The following is a 12,357-nucleotide window of genomic DNA, read 5'->3' on the forward strand; positions in this document are numbered from 1 at the left end:
TGTGAGCTTTACTACATATCGCTAACCTTCAACTACTACAGAAATATTTGAGAGGTAGTAAACGTTGTCATTACTACCCATAGTGTCAGGGTTACTACTTGCGTACGTGGCGGGTTAGTAAATGTTACTATCTCTACTGGCCGTAGCATGATATGCTGCGACAGTCTCACGGCAAATTTTAGCAAACTATAATCTCGATTATGCTGGAATAAGAGTTTTGTGCTTCGTCAGGGCACACGTACAGTGGTCAACTCTCATGTCTATAACGCCGGAGCGTCGTGCTCGGAACTGCATGAGCGACATCTACAGCTTGAAACGGGCCACATCAGAGCGTGCGCAGTGTCACTGATGCGCTCGCCATGTAATTTCCGTCCTTGTTATCGTCGCGGCCGCGACAACTGATTTCGCCGTCAGAAGCGCTGTCAACCGTATAGCGCCTAAAAAAGAGAGAGAGTGAAATCACCGGGTCGCCGTGTATTATACTGCGCACTTATTCTCGGTTCGCAGTATCATATCATACCGACAATGCGTCGGACAATCGATAAACTTATAAGTGGACGCAAATCTGCTGCTGGGACAATGTGACCGCGAACGGCAAATCAACACGCAGCGTAGCTTTCATCGCGCGCTGACAACGATTCCCTTCGCTTCGCTTCGTCTCCTTCTTTTCTTTTTTTTCTTTTTTGTTTTTGTGATAAACTGGTGACAGCGCTTCCAACGGCCAAAGCAGTTGTTGCATTCGCGGTGATAACCAACGATCGAAAAAGCAAGGTAGGCGCATCAGTGGGGCTGCGCATGCTCAGAGGTGCCCCGTTATCAACTGCAGATGTCGCTCGTGCAGTTCGGAGCACGACGCTCCGTCGTTATAGATATGAGAGTTGACCACTGTACATGCAAGTAGTAAGGTATAAGTGTCTAAGTCCAAAACATCGATTGTATGTATAAGTTCATGGCTGCTCACCAGTACAACGTGTGCTACCCCAAAGTGCTCCTATATTATAGCCTTAACGTCCCTTTTTATGTCGTGTAGAATCCTTGATGTTCTATGCGTGTGTGTTCTCGTCTGTGGTTCGCTCATGCCTCTATGTATGCATTATTACCTGATGATGTCATTGTGGTGTGTATTTATCAGGGTAATCACGTGAAGTGATTAAGTGGTGCAACAAGACAATGGCGTTTCCGCTACGGCTGCTCTCATAGACTGAGTCGCTTTGGGGCGTTAAGCCCCACAAACGAACGTTTCACTTTTTTTTATTTGAGCTTATACTTTCGTAATACACTTGATATGAAAATATCAAGGGCACACATAAACCAATAAGGTGAAACCCTATCGTAATTGCAGTTCACCAGTGTTGGTGACTGCCAAGGAAGTAAAGTTACTGACTTTCTATTACTACTTCGCCGTAGGTAGCAAGTGTGAGAAGAAATTGTCATGCTATTAAAGTTAATCATATTGTAGTTTTGGGACGTTAACCCCCAACAATTAAAAAAAATTAAAGCTACTCACTCAGCAGTTACTACGTGCAGTTACAACATATATGTATTGAGTATTGTGACAAGCATTTACTACCATAAAATTAGTAATTATCACTACTTCTAAACGCGTAAGATTGAGATTGATTCCACTAAAGATCACAAAACGTCGTATATTTGATGTTTCCGATTCTCCTGATAATTTTGTATTCCATGCCCGTATGACCGAATCGCGCGAAATCACAATTTGTATTTAAATAAAAAAAATTTGAACAATGGAAAAATCGACAAGCGTCGCCGGGTGACGTCAGCCATTTTACAAAGAGTGCGTTTTCGTATATTCGCGACCATGCTAAAAGCTACGCAAGCTAAATATTACAAATATATTTCTTCGCGGCAAAAATAGAAGTAAAGCAGAAATAGATCATATGATATTATCGAATTCTGTAGCAAACCGGTCACTCGCGCCAGGTTAACCTCCCCGCGTTTCCTTTTCATCTATTTCTTTCTCTCTCTGAGCAACTTATACATTTTCAAAATTTCTCCAAAAATGCAGCGTTTTTTAAACTCCGTTGATTTCGTGACGCAATTCCTGCTTCTCTAAACGTCTTGAGTGTTCATATTTACAGCACGAATAGGCCTTTATGTGAATAATAAGCATCTGCATTTGTATTTGTCTATTAATTTTTAAAGTAACGAATGTTGTTGCTCAAAACATTTAAAAAAGCTGTTGGTCAATTAAAAAAAAACTATAATAAAAAGCCACCCTCTCAATCTTGGTCAAAATTATTCGGATTGATCTCAGCGGACTACAGAATGATATTCTCGAAAAACGTGTTGCATCATTTTTATCAGAACAAAATTACAAAATTTCAAACGTGTTTTTTGAGCGCTGTCGGTACTGCGTGAAGAACATCTATTGTTAGAAGAAAATACAATAACACGCTTTTTTTTCTTCTCTGAGTTTGCGAAATAACAATTATGAGGCATTTTCGGTGAGTGGAAAGTGTTCTGCAAAGAAAACGACTGTTTGAATGAGCTGCATTTGAGTATTTTGCTACAGCAATACAGTACTCGTAGACGGGCAGCGTGCACCATTTCATCCCTCTGTATTTATTTTTTTTCAGTAAACCTGCTGATATAAAACCAATAAACCTTCACGAAAAATTGTGTAGATGAGTCTTACTTTCTGACACTGTTATAAATAAATAAATCACAAACAGCGACAGTGTCGACCGGCGAGCACCACAGTGCAACCCGACGACCACCACCACGCATGCTTTGCCCGGCTTTGCCATTCTGCAGCACATAGTGCTGGGACGTAGATTGCGTAGGTTACACGACACATTTTACCTCGCCCGTCGCTGTCCTACCCGGTCTCTGGATACGAACCGTACGGATCGTGTGGCGGATCAAGTGGCCCGCACTCCGCGCCTTAGTGTAAATAGAGTAGCGTGCGTTGCGTGGGCTGGCGCAACGCACTGCGGTTCAATACAGTCAGCAATTGAAGTGGTCGCACAATTACAAGGCAAGTCGAAGAACATTGATCTGATCCATGGGCCTGCCTGCGAGGTCGAATGCTTCCAGAGATAAAAAAGGAAGTAGTGGAAACTCATACCCCTGTGGAAAGCATCCGGTCCCGACATGTTTGCCAATGCAGACCAGATGCGACTCAAACAAAACGTGTTGTGTCAGTGGCGAGAACTATTGAGGCCGAGCTTCGCCTAATAGACACGTTTTAAACTCTGTAAATCGCATATAGTTTGAAAATATACAATTTTGGGCTAACAAAGCCAATACTCTTGGCGACCGCTTTCTTGAGGTTCGTTTCCTTTCCTGAAGAGACCTTGCCTTTTATACCAACCTTTCAGTTCTGACTCAGCACGACATAATACCAGACGCATTGAGAGAATGCATTCATTTGCGTCCAAATAGAAATTCTGCGCCAACCAAGCAGATGAAAGAAAAGGAGAGTACGGCGGGAGGGGCTGCCTTTGAACTGAGGGATATCGAGCACAGAAGACAAAGTCGCACACTACTAGAATGCAGCTCATGGAAACGGTCGTCTTCTTTGCAGAACACTTTCCACTCACCGAAAATGCCTCATAACTGTTATTTCACAAACTCAGAGAAGATAAAAAAAGCGTGTTATTGTATATTCTTGTAACTAGAGATGTCCTTCACGCAGTACAGACAACGCTCTGAAAACACAATGTTTGAATTTTTGTAATTTTGTTTTGACAAAAATGATGCAACATGTTTTTCCAGAACACCATTCTGCAGTCCTCTAAGATCAGTCCGAATAATTCTGACCAAGATTGGGAGGGAGGGCTTTTTATTATAGAATTTTTAATTGACCAACAGTGTTTATTTAGGTTTTGGGCAACAAAATTCATTACTTTAAAAATTACCAGACTAATACAACAACAGATGCTTATTATTTACATAAAAGCCTATTCATGCTGCGTATATATGAACAAGCCAAGGCGTTCGCAGATGCAGCAATTGCGTCCCAAACTCAGCCGTGTTTCAAAAACGCAGTGTCTTTAGAAAATTTTTAAAAATACATAAGTTGCTCAGAATTCGATAATATCATATGAGCTATTTCCCCTTTACTTCTACCTGTGCTACGCAGAAAGATGTTTCTAATATTTAGCTTGCGTCACTGTTAGCATGGTCACGAATATACGAAAACGCATTCCTTGTAAAATGGCTGTCGTCACCCGGCGACGCTTGTCGGTTTTTCCTTCATTCAAAAAAAAATTTTTTATTTGAATACAAATTGTGATTTCATATAGGCATGATATACAACATTATCAAGAAAATCGGAGGCATAAAATATACAACGTTTTGTGACATTTCGTGGGATCGACCGTCAGCATTTCTATGTGGACTCAACTAGAAAACTATTCGTCCGTCTGTTCGGACGAACAGAATGCGGAGTTGTCATGCGTTACTTTTGTTGTCGTTGTTGTTGTTGTTGATATTGATCAGCTGATGATGGTCAACGTCGTTACAGACACCGTGAGAAACGCCACTTACTTGGTGCGTTAGCAATCCTCCTGGTGGACACGAAGGGGCTGCAGACGTTCTGCGAAGGGCACCACTGCACCGAGAGCGTGTAATTCTCCGTAGGGTCCAGATCTTGAACGATGGTCGAGAGGACGTAGCCGACATTCAGAAAGCGCTGAGAGTTCTCGTCATCCTGCACGCGCACACGGTACTGGCCTCCAACTACGTACGGCGCCAGCGGCCCCCATGACAGCAGCACAGACGTGCTCGATAACGGAACGGCCTGGATACTCGTGGGGCCTGCAATACAGCACAAGTGGTAATTGTTAACACATTACTCTCAAGCAAGCGCACGAACTTTCTTTATCGCTGTAAGCGTCAGTATGAGAGCAGTGGACGTGTTGATAGACCCCCCCCCCCCCCGATAGACCCCCACTCCCCGAAAAGAATTCCTGGCTACGGGCCTGCCTATAGTGGAAAGGGCACTGTTCTGTTACTCCAATTAATAATCGCTTATTACTGCATGTGGTTACTCTGATAGATACACAGAACAATGGCATCTAGATATAATAATGTATAGAGGCGTGAACGAAACATAAACGAGAACAAACACACGCACACACAGACTATGACACGGCTCCTACGTGAGATATGCTCTAACAGCAACTTTAAGGCTAGATATACTCCTACTTCGCGGTAGCAGACGTGGTACCAGTGACCGGCCATAAACTCAAGTTAGACATATAATCGATGTCTTGGACCAAGATTCTCATACCTTCCTAATTGCATATACTTGTGCTATGACGAAGCATTAAACTGTTATTTCAACGTAATCAATGCGATTATAGTTTACTAAAATTTCCCATAAGACTGTCACAATTGCAACATAGCATACTACGGCCAGTAGAGGTAGTAACGTTTACTAACCCGTCACGTAAGCAAGTAGTAAGCTTTAGTAACCCTGACAGACTGAGTGGGAATGCAGCGTTTGCTACACTCATGTATTTCTATTATGGTAAAACGTGGGCGACTTGTAGTAAAGTTGACATGGGGCTAGTAAATGCTGCAGCTAGTAACTTTTTACTTCCTTTTTTGTTATTCCTTTCTTTTTAAGAGTGTAGTTCTTCAGAAGGTGCTCATCCTCCCACTTTAGCACGGCACAGGCTTGCAGCTGAAAGTGTGGCTGCAAGCCTGTGCGGGAATAAATGTCCGTTGTTATCGGTCACAAAGAACAATTATCTCGAGATATAATCGAAGCTTCCGTTATTCAGAGGTAGGCTGCTGTGTGCGTGAGGCTGCGTTCTGTGCACCTGCTTGATAACGAGTTCACTTACCTAAACACGCCTGCTTATACTGACTGCTACAATAAGAACGTGCACATGAACTACACAAAGACTTTATCTGTCTTCCTTGTCTTAACGTAGTGTGCCTCCGTGGCAGGCCCGTAGCCAGGAAAGCCCAGGGGGCCCCCCCCCCCCCCCCGAAATTTTTATGACACATGGTGTTTTATCGAAAATAAATCATGAAAATAGGCATTTTTCTCAAATAGCCAAGGCTTTCAGCAAGTGGGCACCCCCCCAAAAAAATCCTGGCTACGGGCCTGCTCCGTGATATTTTACGATATGAATTCTTTCTAACTTGCCGCCCTTAAAGGGGCTCTGCAACACTTTTTCAACATGGTCAGAAAACGCTGCCGATCGGTAGTCGAGGCTCCTCAGAACACGTGAGCCAAACAATATAGCACATCCCGCGGCTTGGAATTTACAATTAATTGTCACAGTCAGTTAGAAATCGTTCTCTCTTCTGTCGACAAATGACGCCATATACCCAAATGACTGCGCCATATACCAAATTTCACGGCCATTGGCTGATTTGAGCATCGTGGGCTGCATAGCTTCCGGGGCCGCCGCGGGAAGCCGCCACGTTGCCGCGCGCGCGTTTGCGATCAGACTGAAAGTAAGCCGGGCGTTCGAACAAAAAAAAATAAAAATAAAAAAGTGCTCAAGGTCATGACGCGCGCGTGACGTAACTTGTCTCCCCCGTGCCATTCCTCAATGCTTAGCTTCCAGCGTGCTCGTCGGGACGAGAGAAGAGAGAAAGCAATAAGGTGGTGTGCTGGGCGAGTTGGTGCAACATATTGTATATTGTATGAGCGGAAAACAGCAGGAATAGAAGGAAAGAACTTGACAGGACAGACGCTCACCACAGACCTTCTATTCCTGATGTTTTCCGCTCATACAATCTGCAAGAGAGAAAGCAATTACAGCGTGCGACAAATATCTGTAACTCCGCTTGTACTTGACGGATTCTAAAAAAATTTGCGGCGGTCGATACGTAAGGCAATAAACTCCTTTAATTAAGCCCTTCGATGGTTGCTTGCAAAAGTGTTGCAGGGCCCCTTTAAGCACAAGTTCTTAACCACAGCAGTACTTCACTTCTCTACCACTGATTGCCTTCAATTTCGCAGTTATCTGTGTCCGAAACTTAGCAAAAGAAAAATTTGTTAGAATAGTTCCGTTATTTCGCCGCACTGCAGTTGAAAGTTTTCTAGCTTCTAATGACAGCTTAGCCACGTATATTTCAGCAAATACAGCAGGAGCCGACATATGGCAACTTCGTTAACAAAGCATGCTTCGCGCACTAAGAAGTGTTAGAAAGTGGAGGTCATCTACGCCAGGCGTTTGCGACGGCGCTGAAACCACGCATTTCCGTGTTCGCGCTGGCATTAATCAACATAACGTTCTTTTTTTTCTTGCATGCAAAAAAGTAACGCCTACCCAAGTACAGAGAAGTGATCATTCAAACATATGAAGCCATACGTGCGCGCGCTAACTACATACTCGACTGCGATCTCCGTTTGAAAAGTAAACCTGCGGTGATGGCAAAAAATTTTGTAACAGCGTCTCACGTATCCTTGGACACGCCCCGGCAACTATGAGCCTGTAGTTTTGGCGCCGGCAGGCGAAGATGTGTCATCGTATCGTTGCGGCCGCACCTTGCGGTTTATGGGCGCTCAGAGGTAGTAGAAAGCGGTGGTCGTACGTTTCCGTGCGCTTCTCTTCACTGCCATCCTTGGCTGTCAGGCCACGGACAAGTGTGAAATCGGGCTACTGTGCACGCGAATATAGCAACTACACCGTGATAAATACTTGTAATTCAGGAACCCCCAACAACAGCAAAACTCTGTACTCTCTTCTCATGGGAGTACGACTGAGGTAGAGCGCCACCGCACAATCTGTAAAAAGATTACTGCTTTGAGCCATTACTACGAAAAGATTTTTTTCTTAATCTGAAGGCCGGTGTGCCATGACCATCATAGTTCATTCGTTTTTCTAGCAAACTTTATTATTGTTGCACATGACGAAACATCGCGAAATGCTGCAATTTTAATGTTCTTTAGAAAAAGCATACATTTTTTCGCGAGGAATATATTTGCATTGCGGACTTTGTAAGTTCATATAATAAATGATAAAAATACTGCGGGAACGAATGAAGCAGAAGCGCTGTGACAAAATTGTGACAAAGTTGGGAAAAATAGCATTTTGGCCAGTATTGAGGCTTAATTTTTGCCTTGTAGCGGTCGAAATAAAAATATGACATGTGCATCTTTGTGTAGTATTATATGCACAGAGGTTGAAAAAAGTAATATTTGTTTCAAGCAAGCGAAAAATTTTCGAACTGAACAGCCACTAAATCGTGCGAAGTTTCCCTTTGCCTCGCCTTCACTGCCCAGCACGTCAGCGCAGGATTCCAGCGGACGCCTTTTCGCAGCGACTAATGGAAGTCGCACAACTTGTCACTTATTTAAGTAATACTGCTATATACAATGTCAAAAGCGTCAAAAGTTGTTACATGAGTAGTTCGCCGACGTGGCATATCTAAAACTTGGCAAAGAGCATTAAATAGAATCTCAGGCTCTTGTCACAGTTTACCTTGGAAGGGCAGAAGAGGACCAGTAGATCGTTCGTAATCACATTATGGTACAATGATTACAGAAGTTACGCGGCATGTTCTACGGAGATTCTTACTTACCATTAAGAACACTTTGGGGAGTACTTGCGGTCGCGGGAGTCGTTGGGCTCACTGAAAGTGAAAATAGCGAGAATTATTCACCTTGTTTACACTCTTCATTCCAAAGCGACGAACTGTCGTGAAGATTTCTGCACTAGCGTGCGATATTATTGTAACGCACCAAGACGCGGACGGGTTTAACAACTGGTTTTTGTTTCTTCGCATCAAAGTTATTTTCAGTCGTTTCGTATGTAAAATCGATATTTTACCTGCTGCCACGATCTGGAATGAAAGGCTGCCATTAACTTCTTTGAGAACCTCTATAGTTCACCGTGGATCTTATTTCAAAAGACCCTAATTTCTAAAACGTGCGCCAAGGAGATGTTTGAAATTTGCTATATGTACGGGCTAGTGGTGCACTGGGCTTAAAATTAAAGCGGCGCGTGAGAATAGAAGCATTCATCTCACTACATGTACTGCCGAACGACCGAATTCAGGAAGTTAACTAACGCATACCCAAATGATGGAGTACCTACCTCAATTACTTTTCATAATTTTTGTGCTATACTGATACTCGCTTTGAAAGCCCAATGACGATAAGACACAAAACACGACCAGTAAAACATAAGTATGGTCTGCATAGAAAGACTCACAGAGGCTAAGCATCAAAGGCCAAACGAACCACGCTCCGAGAAATGAGACGAAGCTAGAGCGGGCACTCGAGGGTCAAACTGCGCAGAGGAAAGCGCCGATAATTAGTACCGACCGTTAATTACTCTCAACTGCGCTGAGGAGGTTCTCATTCATCAGGCGCGCTACACTGTCTCCTCACTTCGTCACGCGGTACACTTAGCAAACTAACTTGGACCTCGCAGTGTCCCAGAAGTCCGGGCAGAAAATTGCGATTGACGCTCCGTTTCCACAGTCACAAATAAGATCCGCGGCCGTGCACAACGTCCTTCGCAGCACCGCATGCCCTCGCATGGACAACTCGTGCTGCACTTTGCCTCCTAAAGGTCGTTCATCATAGACCGAGAATAGCAAACGTGGGCAGAGCACGTGAACGAAGTCGCTTCTGGCCCTGAGCAACTTCGTAATGACTGTAGAGCTCCTAATGAAGCACCCGTCCCAGAGCCATCAGCGATGTCGTAACCTTTACAGCCCTTACTTTCCCATGACTCTTCTTATCAGACTGACGACGCAAGGTGGTACTTCAGAATGCTAACGAACCTTTAGCCTCTTACATGTACGACTGAACAAGCAAACAATGAGAACATACTGCGCCACCTCGTGGGTTGTTTGTTTGTTTGTTTGTTTGTTTGTTTGTTTGTTTGTTTGTTTGTTTGTTTGTTTGTTTGTTTGTTTGTTTCTGGGGCATTTCTCACTAAAAAATCAAAATGCGACACAGCGTATACCACTGCGGATAAATCTTTCCATGTGGTGACCCCGCGAATCATAAAGATTCACTCTAGCACATTTAGAAACAAATGAGCACTTCTATAAACAAGATATAGAGAGTAGTGGAAAGTTGTCACTCCCCGCTTAAATACTGGCATGGAGCGTTTGTGTTATTCTTTACCATCATTGTTAAACCATCTTAATTTAATTAATTTTGATTTGTTTGGTTGTCGCTCAGCTAAACTTAGACCGATGTTTGTAAAAGAAAACTAATTTATTATCCTGGCGTTGTAATTTCGCATGTTTACTTTTTTAGGCTATTGTCTATTACTCTTGTTATGCACTAATCAATGTTTTCGTTTGTTTATTTACTGTTTTTCATTGCTGTTGTCCACACGCCATACATTGCGTCGGGCTGCGGACTAGTCAAGCGGCCTATTGACAGCATATTTTCCGTTGTCCTCCGTCTGTAAAATTGTACACGGTGGAAATAAAGATTCGATTTCATTTGATTAATGTAGCTTGAATATCGTTAGGAACGAGGTATCGGTTACGCTTTCTTTGCTGTAAAGCAAGTTGTTCTGCTGTGTTACTTGGCGCAAAAGAAAGGAGGATTTGAAAAACGAGTTACAACAGCGCATCTATCGAACTTTTGTGCTGTTGTCTGTCCGTGCGTATTGGTACATGCAGAACTTAAGCAGTGTTGTCTAATGATGTGGAAGTTATCATGATAATACTGGTTAATAAGGGAAATCTTGGAAAAGAAGATGCTAGTTACGGTAAAATGGGTGAGAGAGACCATGTTCTCTTTTTTTGTTTTTTTATCGGAATTCAGTTGGCTTTATAAAGTTGTTACCCGAGTCCTGACTAAAAGTGGAGCCCCTCGGTTCCCTCCATAATTTCCACCTAAAGGCCAGAATTCTTCCAGAGCCTTTGTAGGCATCTCTGATAGCATCGCTGCGACGCTTACACTCCCTGAATTTGCCGGAACTATACGCACACTGTAATTAGCTCTCTCAGAACATTACTGAGGAGGCTGCTTACATGAGCGATGGACAAGTACTCTATTCATTAAATCGCATTCAGTATAATCACATACGTCCTCGAAGACGTCACGGGAAGTAAAAGCCATCCATTCGGCACGAAACAAAAAAAAATCTCATGGTGGCAGCGTTGCTTACTTCCTCCTTTTGTTACAATCGCAGATGCGCAGCCCTCTTCATTCGCCGGGTCCCGTCGCAATCATGGCGCTTTGCCATAACCAAGTGAGGTACGCGCATCCCACTGCTGTTTCATGATACGTAACGTAACCATGCGCAGGATGTCTGTTTCCTGACAATCAGACAGAATCGTTATTTGCTATCGATTCAAAGAATACCTCGGCCTCGTCTTTGTCCGTATTGAGAACGCCAAGCAACTGATATAGAGCAGCCGTTCAACTTGAGTAGCTTGAAGCAATCAAAAAAGTCACAGTTTCGCCGCAACGGCGAAGCAATGAATGTGATAGCAACAAATTAGAATGTCACACGAAGAACGGCAAGCAGCTCGATACTTTCAGCGCGCCGCTCAAACGCAAAGGACTCACGAAAATAACACGCGCAGCACGACCGCGAACTAACAGCGGTCACAGGTCGACACTTGCACCGCGCTGCTCAAACACAAGGAAGGATGCTCGAAATAAACTCACATGTACAGGCTTCCAAAGCAACGTCGAGTGGCGCCACTGCTCTTATCGCAACTGGGAATGTCCACGGCCACAACATTGCCGCCCCCGCTTCCGCGCACGCGCAGAGTTCTCGGATTGCACCTGTGGTGCATCACATTGTAACTATTGCTGACTAGCAGTGCTCGGGCCGAATGAGGAGCGCATGCGCGCACGTGTCCTTGCCGCCGCCGCTGTCGAATCCGGCGACAAACCGCCTTCGCGGTCGGCGTCTGCTCCCAGTGAGGCATAGCTCGGCCGCGCGATCGTCGCGCCCAACCTTGAGCTTGGGTCCCCTATACACAAGGCGAGCGCGAACTAACAGCTGTCACTGTTGTCACTTCTTGTTTGAGTAGCGCGCTACAACTCCCACGCTTTTGGATTTTTTTTTCTTGAAAACTGCGGCGTGTGGAGCGACCCCGGCGTCTCCTGCCGCGCGGTGGCGTTCGATATCGCTAGTGGGTACGGAAATGGGCCACTTTTTAGTGCGCATCTAAAGGGCAGTTTTCAAACTGAAGGAAAATGAAGGAGCTTTGTTTTAAAGCGCGTCCTTCGGGCAACCTCTCGTGTGATACTGCACACGCTGAAGGACCTCCGTGCTCTGCGTGCCGCCAGCGTTAAATGATGTATATAAATAGTTCGCCGTTAGTACCGTAAACAACCGGTGGCGCGTAGCCGAGTTGTTTAAAGCGGCGCGCTGCGGAGCAAGGGGACGCAGGCTCGAATCCCGGTGGCGCGCTTCAGAATTTTTTATTGCGATA

At 44.4% G+C, this 12,357-nt stretch overlaps 1 protein-coding gene and 1 long non-coding RNA gene across 2 annotated transcripts in view; one reads left to right on the forward strand and one right to left on the reverse strand.

The window, feature by feature from the left end:
- Nucleotides 1–12,357, forward strand: part of LOC125759076 (uncharacterized) — a 365,173-nt gene that overhangs the window by 93,010 nt on the left and 259,806 nt on the right. The window lies entirely within an intron of this gene.
- Nucleotides 1–12,357, reverse strand: part of LOC119400857 (Down syndrome cell adhesion molecule homolog) — a 118,387-nt gene that overhangs the window by 13,896 nt on the left and 92,134 nt on the right. Inside the window, exons 5-6 of the mRNA XM_037667767.2 lie at nt 8,518–8,568; nt 4,516–4,785 (exon numbers count right to left, since the gene is read on the reverse strand). Of these exons, the coding sequence (XP_037523695.1) occupies nt 4,516–4,785; nt 8,518–8,568 (321 nt within the window). The remainder of the gene's footprint in view (nt 1–4,515; nt 4,786–8,517; nt 8,569–12,357) is intronic.

This window comes from Rhipicephalus sanguineus, chromosome 1 (assembly GCF_013339695.2).
Source record: "Rhipicephalus sanguineus isolate Rsan-2018 chromosome 1, BIME_Rsan_1.4, whole genome shotgun sequence".
NCBI classification, from domain to species: Eukaryota; Metazoa; Arthropoda; class Arachnida; order Ixodida; family Ixodidae; genus Rhipicephalus; species Rhipicephalus sanguineus.